Source organism: Lynx canadensis, chromosome X (genome assembly GCF_007474595.2).
Source record: "Lynx canadensis isolate LIC74 chromosome X, mLynCan4.pri.v2, whole genome shotgun sequence".
Classification (NCBI taxonomy): domain Eukaryota; kingdom Metazoa; phylum Chordata; class Mammalia; order Carnivora; family Felidae; genus Lynx; species Lynx canadensis.
The window spans coordinates 48,197,331-48,214,700 of NC_044321.2; the positions used below are offsets into that span (position 1 = coordinate 48,197,331).

The 17,370-nt window shown below is 38.2% G+C and overlaps 1 protein-coding gene across 1 annotated transcript; it reads left to right on the forward strand.

The window, feature by feature from the left end:
* The first annotated feature begins 1,890 nt into the window (after positions 1–1,890).
* UBQLN2 (ubiquilin 2) lies at positions 1,891–5,657 on the forward strand. The gene has a single exon (XM_030305724.2). The coding sequence runs from the start codon at positions 2,198–2,200 to the stop codon at positions 4,067–4,069; it is 1,872 nt and encodes a 623-aa protein (XP_030161584.1). The 5' UTR covers positions 1,891–2,197; the 3' UTR covers positions 4,070–5,657.
* Positions 5,658–17,370: the final 11,713 nt, after the last annotated feature.

Consider the following 17,370-nt stretch of genomic DNA (forward strand, 5'->3'; position numbering starts at 1 on the left):
ATAAATGTGATACATGAAATGATGAAAATCTTAGAAAAAAATCCTAGAAAAGAACACAGGCAGTAAGATCTTTGACATTAGCCATAGCAACTTCTTTCTAAATAGGTCTCCTGAGACAAGGGAAACAAAAGCAAAAATAAACTATTGGAACTGCATCAAATAAAAAAGCTTCTGCACAGTGAAGGAACCAATCAACACAACTAAAAGGCAACCTGTGGAATGGGAGAAGATATTTTCAAATGACATATCTAAGAGAGGATTTGTATCCAAAATATATAAATTCGTACCATGTGTATGGTGTATATATATATATATATATATATACATACATACATATATATACATATATGTATGTATGTATATATATGTATATATGTATACATATATACATATATATGTATATATATGTATGTACCTATGTACATATATATGTATATGTATGTATGTATATATATATGTATATATATGTGTGTGTATATATATATATATATATATATATATAAAACCATGACATCATGACCTTAGCCAATGTCCGACACTTAACTGACTGAGCCAGCCAGGTGACCCTTCTCTTTCTTAATCTTAATTAAATTAGGTAAACATGTTAATGTTTGCCACTAAAATTGTATTCTCATTAATTTCTACCTTTAGTCTTCCCCCAAATACCTTCTGAATTTTAAAAATTTATAAATGTAGTGCATTCTTCTATAAACTATAGGAAAATTTAAAATCTAATTTAAAAAATGAAAGGAATAGTTATTCATAATTTCAACACTAAATAACTAAAATTAATATACCAGTGAATAGTGTTCCAGATTTCTATTTATGCATACACTTAAAGAGAATTTACCTATACAAACTGTTTAAAAATAGTTTTAAAATAAAAAAATATTTTCACTTTATCTTTTGGTATTGAAACATACATCCTTGTATAATTTCTAACTATACAGAAATATAAAAAGCTGAAAGTGAAAATACTGTGATTTCCCTATAACTATTTATTTCATACATACCTTTAAAGATACTTTATATCGTGTGAATTAACCACCCATTTTTTACACACAGTACATATTATTTTATTGTATGATAATATATTTCACCAATGCTGTGCCATTATCTTTAAAAATAATTTTTAAGATACTGCAGTTCATATACACTTTATACATATATATTTTTGCATCCTTATCTAGTTTCGTAGGGGAGGTGTCTAAATAAGGCATTTCTAAATAAAGGTGGAAATATTCAAAATGTTGATATATATTTTCAAATTGCCTCACAATTATAAAATTTACACTTTAAGGGACATGAGAATGCATTTTCTCAGCGCTTTGTTGACGATAAGGTTTATCATTATTTTTCATTTTTACAATATGATAAAGGCAGATGTAGAATCTCATTATTCTAATTGAATTTTTTTATTGCTAGTGAGCTTAAGCATCCATTTTTATGCCCATTGGCCATTTGTGCTTCTTCTGTAAAATGCATGCTCAGGCCCAGTCTTTTCCCCTTCCCCCACTGGGGGTATTAATCTTTTCCTTTTTGCTTAGTCGGAGTTTTCATTTTTCGTCTTTTACATGGGGTCAGTTTGATTCGGGCTTTCATCCTTCCTTGCCTTATGGAGTGCATATATATTTACATACATAATATATTCTCCATTGGTCTTTTAACGTCCTTCTCAGAAACTGGCTCCTTTTCTCTCTCCCTCCCTCTTCCCTCTTTTTTCTCTCGTCCTCTTTTCTCTTTGTTTCTTTCTCTCTTTGTTTCTCTCGCTCCTTCGCCCCCACCCCCCCAACTACAGAAGTTTTTAATTTTGACCGAGTCGAATCTATCATTCTGGGCCTGGCGCCGCGTCAGCAGAGGGGGCGGGGAGGCGAGCTCGGAACTGGGGGAGGGGACGGGGCGGGGAGGAGCGGGCAGAGCGGCTGCAGGAGTTGCTGGGAGTGCGCTTGGTGTGATCACTCAGCGGCGAAGGAGGCCCAGAGACCTGAACGGCAGAGACTTCCCCCGCGGCCTACGGAGCCTTATCTCCACTGGAGGACCAGGGAACCGCAGTCTTCATCACAGAGGTACCGTGCTCTGCGCTCCCCGCCCGGCCCGGCCCAGCCTGCTGTGGCGGCGCCTCCTTCCTTCCTTCTTCCCTCGCTCTCTCTCTCGCCCGCCCGCGCCTTCCCTGTCTGCCTGCGTCACCGCGGCCGCCATGGCTGAGAACGGCGAGAGTAGCGGCCCCCCGCGCCCCTCCCGCGGCCCTGCTGCAGCCCAAGGCCCTGCCTCTGCCCCGGCCGAGCCAAAAATCATCAAAGTCACTGTGAAGACCCCCAAAGAGAAAGAGGAGTTCGCGGTGCCCGAGAATAGCTCAGTACAACAGTTTAAGGAAGCTATTTCGAAACGCTTCAAATCCCAAACCGATCAGCTAGTGTTGATTTTTGCCGGAAAAATCTTAAAAGATCAAGATACCTTGATCCAACATGGCATCCATGATGGACTGACTGTTCATCTTGTAATTAAAAGCCAGAACCGACCTCAGGGCCAGTCCACACAGCCTAGTAATGCCGCGGGAACTAACACTACCTCCGCGTCGACTCCCAGGAGTAACTCCACATCTATTTCCACAAATAGTAACCCGTTTGGGCTGGGGAGCCTGGGAGGACTTGCAGGCCTTAGCAGCCTGGGCTTGAGCTCGACCAACTTCTCTGAGCTCCAGAACCAGATGCAGCAGCAGCTCCTGTCCAGCCCCGAGATGATGATCCAAATCATGGAAAATCCCTTTGTTCAGAGCATGCTTTCAAATCCTGATCTGATGAGGCAGCTCATAATGGCCAATCCACAGATGCAGCAGTTGATTCAGAGAAACCCAGAAATCAGTCACCTGCTCAACAACCCAGATATAATGAGGCAGACCCTTGAAATTGCCAGGAATCCAGCCATGATGCAAGAGATGATGAGAAATCAAGACCTGGCTCTCAGCAATCTTGAAAGCATCCCAGGTGGCTACAATGCTCTACGACGCATGTACACTGACATTCAAGAACCCATGCTGAATGCTGCACAAGAGCAGTTTGGAGGTAATCCGTTTGCCTCGGTGGGGAGCAGTTCTTCCTCCGGGGAAGGTACACAGCCTTCCCGCACAGAAAATAGAGATCCACTACCCAATCCATGGGCGCCACCACCAGCTACCCAGAGTTCTGCGACCACCAGCACAACCACAAGCAGTGGCAGTGGGTCTGGCAGTAGCTCCAGCAGTGCTACTGGGAACACTGTGGCTGCAGCCAACTATGTCGCCAGCATCTTCAGTACCCCAGGAATGCAGAGCTTGCTACAACAGATAACTGAAAATCCCCAACTGATCCAGAATATGCTGTCTGCACCCTACATGAGAAGCATGATGCAGTCGCTGAGCCAGAATCCAGATTTGGCTGCACAGATGATGCTGAATAGCCCAGTGTTTACTGCAAATCCTCAGTTGCAGGAGCAAATGCGTCCACAGCTCCCAGCTTTCCTGCAGCAGATGCAGAATCCAGATACACTGTCAGCCATGTCAAACCCAAGAGCAATGCAGGCTTTAATGCAGATCCAGCAGGGGCTACAGACATTAGCCACTGAAGCTCCTGGCCTCATTCCAAGCTTCACTCCAGGTGTGGGGGTAGGGGTACTGGGAACCGCTATAGGCCCTGTAGGCCCAGTCACACCCATAGGCCCCATAGGTCCCATAGTCCCATTTACCCCCATAGGCCCCATTGGGCCCATAGGACCCACTGGCCCTGCAGGCCCTGGCTCCACTGGCTCTGGTGGCCCCCCTGGGCCCACTGTGTCTAGCTCTACACCCAATGAAACCACTAGCCCAACATCAGAATCTGGACCCAACCAGCAGTTCATTCAGCAAATGGTGCAGGCTCTGGCTGGGGCAAATCCTCCACAGCTACCAAATCCAGAAGTCAGATTTCAGCAACAACTGGAACAGCTCAACGCAATGGGGTTCTTAAACCGTGAGGCAAACTTGCAGGCTCTAATAGCAACAGGAGGCGACATCAATGCAGCTATTGAGAGGCTGCTGGGCTCACAGCCATCGTAATTACATTTCTGTACCTTGAAAAAAAATGTATCTTATTTTTGATAATGGCTCTTAAATCTTTAAACACACACAAAATCGTGCTTTACTTTCATTTTGATTCTTTTAAGTCTGTCTAGTTATAAGTCTAATATGCATTTTAAAGTGGAATCCATCCCTCTGTCCCTCCCTCCTGTACTGTCCTTTCCTTCCTTCCATCCTCCCTCTTTCCTTCCTTCCTTCCTTCCTTCCTTCCTTCCTTCCTTCCTTCCTTCCTTCCCTCCTTCCTTCCTTCCCTCCCTCCCTGTTTTGAATGGTGGTAATCAATGCTGTTTCACTCAAAGGTGTTGCATGCAAACACTTCTCTTTATTCTGCATTCATTGTGATTTTTGGAAACTGGTATCAACCTTCACAGTTGGATGAATAAGCTTTGTCCTACAGATGTCCACTTTATTTGCATTTTAAACATTAGCCTATGATAGTAATTTAATGTAGAATGAAAATAATTAAAAACAGAAGCAAACTATTTAAAGCTCTCTAATTTGTGGTACAATATTGCTTATTGTGACTTTGGCATGTATTTTTGCTAGCAAAATGCTGTAAGATTTATACCATTCTTTGCTCTTTTTTTGCTATATTTGTACACAGTACAGTAAGCACAATTGGAACTGTACATCCAGAAATATTACAACAGATTCTAAGCAGAACATGTGTAACTAAAATGGGAAAGAATATAAGAAATATTTCTGGAGCTAGGTATATCAAAATTTTGTAGAATCTTACAGCATCTTTGATAAACTCAGTGAAAATGTTGGCTAGGCAAGTTCAGTTAAAATATAGTAGAAATGTTTATCCTGGTATCTCTAAGTATACATTTAATTGTACAGAAAACTTACAGTGTGACATTGTGTCAACATTTTCCAATTAACTGTATATGACCTTAATTTGTGCAGCCTGAAGGATCAGTGTAGTAATGCCAGGAAAGTGCTTTTTACCTAAGACTTCCTTCTCATCTTCTCCCATAAAGAGACCCTAATAAGCATTTTGATCTGTAATTGGAAATGTAATTTTCACTGAAAAGTGTCATGTGATGTTTGCATTACTTTTACCTGCTATGTATAAAGGAAACTGTATCTTTTGACTCTATCAGTTATTTCTCTTGTGCACAGGGAAAAATGCATTAAAAATGACTAAATAAAAAAATTAAAAATGGATAAATCTTTCCTTTTTTGCCTTCTGGCTCTAAGATCATGTTTAATAGGATTGCCCCACCCCAAGATTCTATAAATCTTGTATTTCTCTAATTTTAATGGTTTTGTTAAAAAAAAAATTCCTTGCCCTATCTGGAGCTATTTTGATGTATGAGTTTAGGTATTCCAACTTTTTTCCCCCAAAGGGTTAGTCAGTTCTTAGCCATTATTTATCTTGTTGCCCATCCCCCATTTGATATGTTATATATATACTTATGTATATGTATGTGTCTATACACACACACACACACACACACACACACACACTTATGTGTCTGAATACTCTCAGTACCACTGAATATTGTAGTCCCAGTCCACCATCCTGTAATTACTAATTTAGAAATAAAACTTCATATCTGTTTGGGTAAGTCTTCTATTCATCTTTTTTATTTTTATTTTTCACAGTTTTTGGATGATTCTGACACATTTATTTTACCAGATTAACTTTACAGTTAATAGCCCCCCCCAATAAAGTTTGATTGGGATCGTATTAAATTGATATGATGTTAGGAACTACAGAACTGCAGTGCTTTCCAGAAAAAAATACATTGCCTCATTTTTTTTAAATTTTTTAAGTTTATTCATTTTTGAGAGAGAGACAGAGTGTGAACAGGGGAGGGGCAGAGAGAGAAAAGAGACACAGAATCCGAAGCCGGCTCCAGGCTCTGAGCTGTCAGCACAGACCCTGACGCTGGGCTCCAACTCAAAAACCACGAGATCATGACCTGAACTGAAGTCGGACACTTAACCAACTGAGCCACCCAGGTGCCCCATACATTTTTAAAAAGTGTTTTATGTCCTTCAAGAAAGTTTTATGTATTTCAGTCCTATATAATTTATGATAAATATATTCCTAGGACAGACAGGAAACAATACTGTGATTGGGAGCTCTTTTTCTATATGTTACCTATATGGTGAATTTTGCTATATAGGGGAAGAATATATTTTCATAAGTTAAGTTTAAATTGGCACTTTACTGAAATTTATTAATTTTTGAGATATTCATTTGATCCTTTTGAGTTATTCCTGGTAAGCAATCATATCAATTATGACTTACAATAGTATATTGTCCCTCTTTTCAAAATTTATAACATAGTTTCTGACTGCATGAGTTAAACTCTCCCAAAACAGTGCTAAATAATAAAAGTGACAGTGGCAATCTTGTTTCCCATTTTAACCAGACTATGTTTGCTGTAGCAATTCTAAATTGCATTTTTTTTTTAAAAAAAAGCATTCCTATAGGAGATGATCAAATAAGTTTACAAAATGCTGTATACAATAGCCCCTCTTAGAGAGTCATTATGCAGTGAATATTGACTATTATTTTTTTAAGGAGTATGTTCTTCAGTTTAAGAGTAAAAACTATTTAACTTTGTCTAATTCAACATTTCCCAAGCCTATTTAAGAAATAATTTTTTTTCTTTTAAACACAACTAATAATATTTGGCCTATTAGTGTTCCTCAGAACAGCAAATTAGGAAGTGGGGGGCTATTATTTCAGTGCTGTGTGATGTTGGGTGTTTGAGATAATTACAAAGACAAAGTCTGCCATAATATATTTAATAATTTTAAGGACATGGATGATTTTATAGGGAAATGAATACCAAAATAAGACACTGGCATTGAAAATAGCAATAAATCAATAGCCATAGGAAAAATGATGTTGTCTGAGGCCTGTCCCAGACAATTTGGTAGGTAAATTTCTTTCAAACAGTCGAGGAATATAATTAATTATTCTTGCCAGATGTTTATCTATTTTTACACTTGATCTTTGCCAAAAGGCTAAGAAGCAATATATCTATTTTTTAATATATTTTGTTTTCTCCCTGAAAAGATCCAGGTCTTTAACCTCTTAATTCTATTTTTTCTTTCTAGTTCATTAATTTTTGTTTCTGACTTTATTTACTCTTTTAATTATTCTTTATCTCTTAAATGTTGTAATACTATGTTCTTTTTATAGTTCTGCTTTTGTTTTGGGTTTTTTTTCATCTATTATTAATTCACAGTTTATCCACTTACTCATTATTGAATCAAGAAAGGTATATCCTAACCTGCTATCTCTTTCCCTCAAATAAAAGTCTAGCAATTCTTACATGTTTTTACTGTTTACTTGGTTGTCACTCATTCCCTAAGTTTATACTACATGTCTGGATGGTGTAAGTGTACATTGCTGGTTCTGTGATCCAGAAGGATGAGGTAATGGCGTGGGAAGTAGGGCCAGGGGCAATCCTAGCGTAAGTTCACCTCAAGACCCCTTTCTACATTTGCTTTTTTGGCCTCTCCATACGTGATATCATATATACTCTCACCATGTGTGTCAGGAGCAGGGAGAGTGAATACATAACACTGAAACAAGCCTTGCTGGTTCGTTAAAGAGGACTCTTGCATCATTTTGAGCCTGCTATGTTTATTGACAAACCATTATCAGAGACTGAGCTTGCCCTTTGAGGAGATAGCCTGCTCCAAATTCAGTTGATTTGCAGAGTCAAAATAGAAACAAATTGAGTAATTCCTGTCAGGGACTGGGATTAGGGTATCAGGATAGCCATTTAGCCTGTGTCTCATTTTCACAAATGGACTTAAATTCAGAATTTTTACATTATCCTCAAATGAAGTGATTATCCCAGCCATAGATCCAGATCGTCATGATGGAAAATGTTCATCATACAGTTTAATTTACTAAATGTACAAATTTTAAACTATAGCAATTTTGATATTCCTAATTTGGCATTCTTTTATTTTAAAAATATACTAGGAGACTTAAATAAGATGGAAAGTTACTTAGGCTTCCCTCAACTTATGAGAGGTTTTCATCCCAGTCTTTTTCACTGTCTGACCCCCAACTCCAGTCATTGCTCTCTAAAACTAGGTGGTATTCATGGGTTTCTGTCAGGATTTCTTGATTTGTTAGTATATCACAGAACTTCTTCAGATTGGTGATACTCTTCAGACTTGCTGCATCAGCATCATAGTCTTAGGGAAATTCCTTGAGTTCTGCTGCCCTCATTATAAAGGTTTTTCTCAGTGTTTGTTTCTCTGCGGTCTTTTTTGTTGATTTGTGGGAGGAAGGGCAAGAATTTGTGACCTGTCCTAATGCTACCATCTTCTTAGATGTCTGTTAGGATATTTAGGAGAAAAGCAATTTTCTAAAAATAGCAAAGAAAAGCATGATTTGGCAGACATCAGACAAGTAGCTTCATCATATGGTATACATGCTTACCTAGACATTAGACACTTTAATGATAGATAAACCTTGGCAAAAGCTACTCTAAACCAACAAAATCAAAATTGGGTAAGCCATCCTCAAAAAAAGAGTTGTTTGTCCCAACATACATGAGCAACATTTGTCAAAAGGATATATATTAAGGCAAATAGCTCTAGCTGTACTGAGGTATCTGAGAACAGATTTGGGCTTCCCAAGAATACTTTCAAAATCCCATTTCAAAACTTGGCCTAGTGTGTAGATTAGCACATGTAATTTCAGAAAAGATTCTATAATTCATTATTTTTTTTCAACGTTTATTTATTTTTGGGACAGAGAGAGACAGAGCATGAACGGGGGAGGGGCAGAGAGAGAGGGAGACACAGAATCGGAAACAGGCTTCAGGCTCTGAGCCATCAGCCCAGAGCCCGACGCGGGGCTCGAACTCACGGACCGCGAGATCGTGACCTGGCTGATGTCGGACGCTTAACCGACTGCGCCACCCAGGCGCCCCTATAATTCATTATTTTTTAAAAATTTTTTTAACGTTTATTATTGAGAGACAGATAGAGACAGAGCATGAGCATGGGAGGGGCAGAGAGATGGGGAGACACAGAATCCGGAGCAGGCTCCAGGCTCTGAGCTGTCAGCACAGAGCTCGATGTGGGGCTCGAACTCACAAATGGTGAGATCATGACCTGAGCTGAAGTTGGATGGTTAACTGACTGAGCGACACAAGCACCCCTCTACAATTCATTATTAAAAGAATAGTTGATGAATGTGGAAAAAATTTAAAAAGATGATTAGTTGGCCCTGGTATGGATTTCACAAGATTGTCTTAGACTAAATTTCTCTGTTAGACTGGGATAACAATAATAGCTAATATATTCATGGTTATGTTCAATTTTCATAACCCAGTGTATAGATAAGGAAAAGTACTATTATTATCCAACCCAGTTTATAGATAAGGAAAAAAGCTAAAAGAGGTTAAGTAATTTTACAGGGTCATATCCCTATTAAGTGACAGAGTCAAAATTTAAACCTACTTCTGCAATTGCAGAGTATGCACTTAACCAGTTCACTATTCTGCTTCCCCCTGATACTATTAAACTATACTGGCCTATTTATCATAAGAGATATTATAATAAATACTAACTGGCCTCCTGGGTGTTGTTGAGGAGACACATTAGCTATTTTTAAATGAATACATCTCTGCTTCTATTCATTCTGGAGCAGGTTACATAAAAATGCATGTGTGAGAATCAACTCTGAAACAATCAATAACTAGAATTTGGAGCTTTGCCTTTCTGACTTTTGAATTGTGGGTAATATTTGAAACTGCCTGTCCTTTAATACTTCAGTCCACAGTGGCCTAATACCTATGGTATGTCTCCAAATTGGCAATCACATGGGCCACTTGTGCTTCAGCTGCTCTGGAGGATGCCTGTCTTTTATTGAGTTGCCTCCTGGAGACCTCCAAAGGCAATAAACATTGTGTACTTCACCATGGCATTTGACAGTTTCTCAAAATATTCTTGAGAATAAAATGGAGTAATATGAGCTAGATGATAAATACAGCATATATATGGGTTAGTAGTTTGAATTGACTGTGTTCAGCAGTGTCTCAATGTAGACAAGAAGTTTCCAATTTCAGTTCTTTCCCATTGAAATTATTTTTCAATGACTATTATTAAGGCATAAAATAGCTTTCTCATTCCATTGCAAATAGAATAGAATTAGAAAGCAGAATAAATGCACTGGATGTTGTTAGCAAGATCCAAAAATTCCTTAGCAGGCTGAAGAAAAAAAAAAACAGCCAAATTTGGCAGGATTAAATTGAATAGGATCAAATGTGAAGTCTGGTAATTGTATCAAAAATTCTGTTACCAAAGGTAAATGGTTATGTGGCTTAAAAACAGCATATGTACAGAAGACTCCATGGTTTTAACTTACCATAAGTTCAACATGCACCAACTATGTGAGGTTCTAGTGCACACACACACATATGTAATGAAATCTTAGGTTCCATTAATAGAGACATGTTCAGAACAAAGAACTCTTTTGTAATGTTTTATTCTGTACTTTATAGCTTATATTGAGAGATTTGGATCATTTCAGAGTGCCAGAATTAAGATGGACACAGACAATCTGGAAAGTAACCAAAATGGTGACTCATTTACAGACACACAACAATCATTGAAAAGGTCAAGAATATTTTAGTCTAAGGACTGGTGTTTGTGGATACTTTCTTCAAATAATTGAAAACCTTGTCATAAGAGGGGTAACATTTACTCGTGTAGCTCCAAAGGGCAGATCAATTCAAATGTTCCAAGAAATCAGGATTTTGGCTTACTGTTAGAAACTTTCTACCCATTAATTGAAGATATTCTCCTCTCTCGAGCTCTTTAATGGAAACCCATTTTTTTTTATTTGAATTTCAGATAGTGAATTTTTTAAATATGAAATTTATTGTCAAATTGGTTTCCATACAACACCCAGTCTCATCCCAACAGGTGCCCTCCTCAATACCCATCACCCACCCACCCCACCAAACTCCACACCTGAAAAACAAATAATCCAGTGAGGAAATGGGCAGAAAACATGAATAGACGCTCCTCTAAAGAAGACATCCAGATGGCCAACAGGCACATGAAAAGATGCTCAACATCGCTTCTCATCAGGGAAATACAAATCAAAACCACACTCAGATATCACCTCACGCCAGTCAGAGTGGCTAAAATGAACAAAACAGGAGACTATAGATGCTGGAGAGGATGTGGTGAAACGGGAACCCTCTTGCACTATTGGTGGGAATGCAAACTGGTGCAGCCGCTCTGGAAAACAGTGTGGAGGTTCCTCAAAAAATTAAAGATCACGGAAACCCATTTAAAAGAAATATTCAAGAATGGTTTATGCATCAGGTAGAACTTTGAGTAAGAAGATCTCCAACATTCCTTCCAAAGCTAATCTTCTCCCAATGGACTTTAAAGCTTCTGACTGAAATTGCAAGGTCTGGGATTAAAGTTGTTCCAGAATGACGTCATGTTACAGACTACCCAGCATTTCTTAGTTTAGTAAACAGCAACTCAGATGTAGCCTGCATACCTTTGTTGACATAAAATCTGACTAAATCCAATATTCACTTTTTTTCTTGGTGCTACCCATGGGGAAATGACTCAAACTGCAAGACCTTAAACTCAGTGTCAGAAAGTGTTGACAGCTTCAAAGGAAGAAATTGGAGATAGCTGATGTCAAAGGACTCTGGTTTGAGGGTGAAGGTTACAAGTGTACTCTAAACTCCTGATTCTCTTGTTAATATTCTGCTACGCTTTGTCATTTACAGTTGTTGTTAAAGTGGTGGAAGGAAACTGAAAGTAGGAGTGTATTGTAAGATGTGATAGCAGGGTATATATATATTCTTTATTCCATATGTAATTCTCTAGTTAGATTGATCCTTTTGGAGAAGGAAAGAAGTTTGTACTGTACTTCCCATGACACCTTGGGTTTCATTATGTCAAGTAAATTCAACTTAGGGTTTTTTAAAAAAAAAATTTAACGTTTATTTTTGAGACAGAGACAGAGCATGAACAGGGCAGGGTCAGAGAGAGAGGGAGACACAGAATCCAAAACAGGCTCCAGGCTCTGAGCTGTCAGCACAGAGCCCGATGCGGGGCTCGAACTCATGGACCACGAGATCATGGCCTGAGCTGAAGTTGGACGCTTAACCTACTGAGCCACCCAGGTGCCCCCAATTTAGGATTTTTTTTAAAGTAACCTCTAGACCAACGTGGGGCTTTAACTCAGCCCTGAGATCAAGACTCACATGTTCTACTGAGTGAGGCAGCCAGGCACCCTTTAACTTGGGATTTTGATTCATTATGCTTTATCTTCCTTATAAGTTGCCCAATAACACCAAAATGTCTGGAAAAGGGCATCATGGTACTGGGGACAGGCTGAAACACATCAATTTCATTATTTTAGGAATGTGACTTGAATCTCAAATATGTATATCAGTGTGTATGTGTGTCTGTGTAACTTTGCTTTTGCCAGCTGAATCAAGATCCCCTTCACATACGCTCATACTGACAAACTGCCCTCCTACATCCCTCACATAAATGTTTGCCTTTTCCATGGGCCTTGGCCTGGGTTAACCATGTATCATGTGACCAGATGCCATGGGAAAGTTTTCTGGGCCTTCTTGCTTTACTTACAACCCTGCTCCCAGTTTTGGATGTACTCCTGTGTCTAGATGGCTTGAGCCTCTATAACTTCTTTTTAAATAGACTTTTTATTTTAAACTAATTTTAAAGAAAAGTTGCAAAGACAGTAAAGAGTTCCCATATATCCCATACCATGTTTCTCCTATTTTTCATATCTTTAGTATGGTATAGATTAATGAAGGAGTATTGATAAAGTATTAAGTCCAAACTTTATTCATATTTCCTTAGTTTTACCTAATGTTCTTTTTCTGTTCCAGTATCCCATCCAGGATATCACGTTACATAGTCATCATGTTCACTTAAATTCCTTTTGGCTGTGACAGTTTCTCAGACTCACCTTGTTTCAGATGATCTTGATAGATTTGAGGAGTACTAGTCAAGTATTTTGTGGAATGTCCCTCAACTGGGATTTGTCTGATATTTGTCTCATGATTAAACTGGGGTTATGGATTTGGGGGAGGAAGATTGCAGAGATTAAGTAGCATTTTCATCACGTAGTATAAAGCATGCATATTATTGATATGACTAATCACTTTTGATCTTCACCTTGTTCACCTAGCTTGAGGTAGTGTCTCTCAGTTTTATCCACTCTGAACTTACTCTTTTTTTCCTCCTTTTAGGACTGTACTCTTTAGAAAGAAGTTACTGTGTGCAGTCCACACTTAGGAGGAGTTATGTTCTACCTCCTTGAGGGTAAAGTATCTACATAATTTATTAGGGATATTTCTGCACAAGAGATTTGCCTCTCCCTCATTTTATTCATTTATTAATGCATTTATATCAGTATAAAGTCATAGCTATTTGTTTTATACTTTGGATTATAATTCAGTACTACTTTATTTAATTTGTTGTTCAAACTATTCCAAGTTTGACCATTGGGTGCTCTTTCAGGCTGACTCAAAAGGACTTTTTTAAAAAGCTTTTTATTTAAATTTCAGTTAGTTAACATACAGTGTTATATTAGTTTCAGGTGTACAATATAGTAATTCAACAGTTCCATATATTAGCCAGTGTCCATCACAAAAGTACACTTCTCCATTTCCATCACATATTTAGCCCATCCCCCAACCCACCTTCCTTCTGGTAACCATCAGTTTGTTCTCTATAGTTTAGAGTCTGTTTCTTGGTATACCTCTCTCTTTTTCACTTTGCTGATCTGTTTTGTTTCTTAAATTCCACATATAAGTGAAATCATATGGCATTGTGTTTCTCTGACTTATTTCATGTAGCATAGTACTTACTCTCTAGCTCCATCCATGTCCTTCCAATTGGCAAGATTTTATTCTTTTTTGTGGCTGAGTAATATTGCATGTGTGTGTGTGTGTGTGTGTATATATATATACACCACATCTTCTTTGTCCATTCATCAGTCGATGGACACTTGGGCAAGTTCCATAATTTGGCTATTGTAGATAATGTTACTATAAATATCAGGGTGCATGTAGCCTTTTCATTCGTGTTTTTGTATTTTTTTGGGTAAGTACCCAGTAGTGCAATTGCTGGATTATAAGGTAGTTCTATTTTTACCTTTTCAAGGAACTTCCACACTGTTTTCCAGAGTGGCTGCACCAGTTTGCATTTACAGCAACAGTGCAAGAGTGTTCCTTTTTTTCCACATGCTCACCAACACCTTTTGTTTCTTGTCCTATTTATTTTAGCAATTCTGACACTGTAGTTTTAATATGCATTTCATTGATAATAACTGATGATGAGCATCTTTCCATATGTCTATTGGCCATCTGTATCTCTTCTTTGGAGAAATGTCTGTTCATGTCTTCTGCCCAGTTTTTAGTTGTTTTTTGAGTGTTGAGTTTTGTAAGTTCTTTATATATTTTGGATAGTAGACCTTTATGGGATATGTCACTTGCAAATATCTTCTCCCATTCCATAGGCTGCTTTTTAGTTTTGTTGAATGTTTAGTTCACTGTGCAGAAGCTTTTTCTTTGATGTAGTCCCCATAGTTCATTTTTGCTTTTGTTTTCCTTGCCTCAGGAGACATATCTAGAAAAAAAATGTTGCTATACCTGATGTCAAAGAAGTTACCGCCTGTGTTCTCTTCTAGGAATTTTTATGGTTTCAGGTCTCACATTTAGGTCTTTTATCCATTTTGAATTTATTTTTGTATATGATGTAAGAAATGGTCCAGATTCATTCTTTTGCATATACCCAACCAGTTTTGCCAACACCATTTGTTGAAGAAGCAGTCTTTTTCCCATTGTATATATTTTTTCCTGCTTTGTCAATGATTAATAGACCACACAGTTGTGGATTCATTTCTGGGTTTTCTATTCTGTTCCATTGATCTATGTGTCTATTTTTATGCCCATACCATACTGTTTTTGATTACTACAGCTTTGTAATATACCTTGAAGTCAGGAATTGTGATACCTCCAAGTTTGCTTTTCTTTTTGAAGATTGATTTGGCTATTAGTTGGCTGTCAAGAACTCTTAACAAACATTCTTCTTTTTTTTTGAGCATTTCCTTACTTTCTGGCACCACAAAATGCTTCTAATCCCTTTGTATATTTCTTGGCTCACTTCTCCTAGGGACCATGGTTCCATTTACTGGACAATGATATTAGAAACCAAGACCTGAGTAGTAGATATGCTTGTTACTACTGGAACTTCATTGCTTCTAGGCCCTCTCATCTGACAGGGCAAAGAAATATGTGTGCATACTAATTCATGTGTATCTATGTATACCTATGTATATCTAGAAAGATTTCTTATATATGTAATCATCTGTATCTATATTAAGCTAAACATGAGATCTTGCTGATGTCTCCAATTCTAATTTTTTTTAATGTTTATTTATTTTTGAGACAGAGAGAGACAGAGCATGAACAGGGGAGGGGCAGAGAGAGAGGGAGACACAGAATCTGAAACAGGCTCCAGGCTCTGAGCTGTCCGCACAGAGCCCGACGCGAGGCTCGAACTCACGGACCGTGAGATCATGACCTGAGCCAAAGTCGGACGCTTAACCAACCGAGCCACCCAGGCGCCCCTGATGTCTCCAATTCTAATCCACTACCAAAAAAAGAAAACATTAATAATCCATATGGATCATTCAAGCCTCCTTTCCTTATTTATCTGAAACATCCCACTACAAGAGTGAAGAATTTGCCTCCCACTGTGAGGAATAAATTTGGAATTCCCTGAGCCTGTACTGATGGGTTAACAAGGCATAAAGAATTACAAAGCCATAGGAACAAGATAAGGTAAATAAGTATAGAGAGGGTGGGGCCCAGGTCCCAGGATAGAGAGGGCGGGGCAAAGGCCCCAACATAAAGGTATATGAGTTAAATAAGATTAGGTATTCAGGGTGGATACACCCCCCAGTTTAGTACTACAACAGAAAGCTGCTTTCACAAGAAAGAAGGAAATTAGGTAAACAGGTAAGTTGGGCTATAGGCTGCTTTGGGGTGAAGCTGCCCAGAGTGGAGCTGATTAGCAAAAGAAAGGTGCCTTTGTTGACCCTGAAGTTGCATGCTTTATCTGTCTTATCCCCTAGGCTGGCTAAGATAGACAGGGTGCCTCATGTCTGCCATTAACATTGATCTGGCTGGCGCCAGGATTTTGGTTTATATTGACCCAAACCCCTAACACTGTATATTTTCAAAACTTACTTTCCCTTATGCCCATGAGTTAATGTTCACAGATTCATTGTCTCTTTGTGCACGCCCATCACGTTTGTAAGCCTTCTGATCTTAATAGATATGCATCAAGGACACTTATTCATGGCTCTTGTCTTCTCCTGGACATTAGCCAACTCTCGAATTTTAATCCTGCCTCTTCTCTTTTGCTGGAGAAGAGAGAACTTTAGACCCAGAGTCTATGACATCCTATTATCTGCCCTCCATTTACTCGATTGTTCAGTTCTAGCATACACGTACAGCAATATCTAATTGTTAACTCCTACCTCTGTGAGAAACAACTTTATCAACTGGAATACAGTGTTTACTTATAGTTTCTTATGCTTTTAGTCTTAGAAACTCCACTCATTTCCAAAGTTACTTAAATCAGCACCATACTCCCCATACCCTTCAGTGAAGTTGTTTCATACATTTATAATACAGTTATATTGTTTTGTCATATTCTACATTCCATACTGGCCTCCCCTAACCTCTTAAATGATTTTTTAAAGTTGCTTAAATTAAGATGTACCATTACAATAAAATATATAATAGCTTTACAGTTGTAAAATATCTTCTGTGCTTTACCTATTTAACCATGTAAACCCTGGTAACCACTGAACTTTTTATCATCACTGCAGTCATATAATTGGAATCATACAGTGTGTAGCCTTTTCATAGTGGCTTCTTTCATTTAGCAATATGCATTTACAATTTGTTGATGTCACTTTGTGGCTTTTGACACCTCATTTCTTTTTAATCAATGAATAACATTTCATAGTATTAGTGTACCACAGTTTATCCATTTACATATTGAAGGACATACTGGTTGCTTCCAGTGGGCAATTATGAATAAATCTGCTATAAATACACATGTGCAGTTATTCTCTTTGACTTGGTTTCCCATTTTCCAAATTCATATTTACCTTTTAGCCCTGAAAATTATTATAAAAGGAACATATAAATTTAAAATGTAAAATATAATGAAGAAAATAAGAAAAATCCCTCATAACCAGAGAT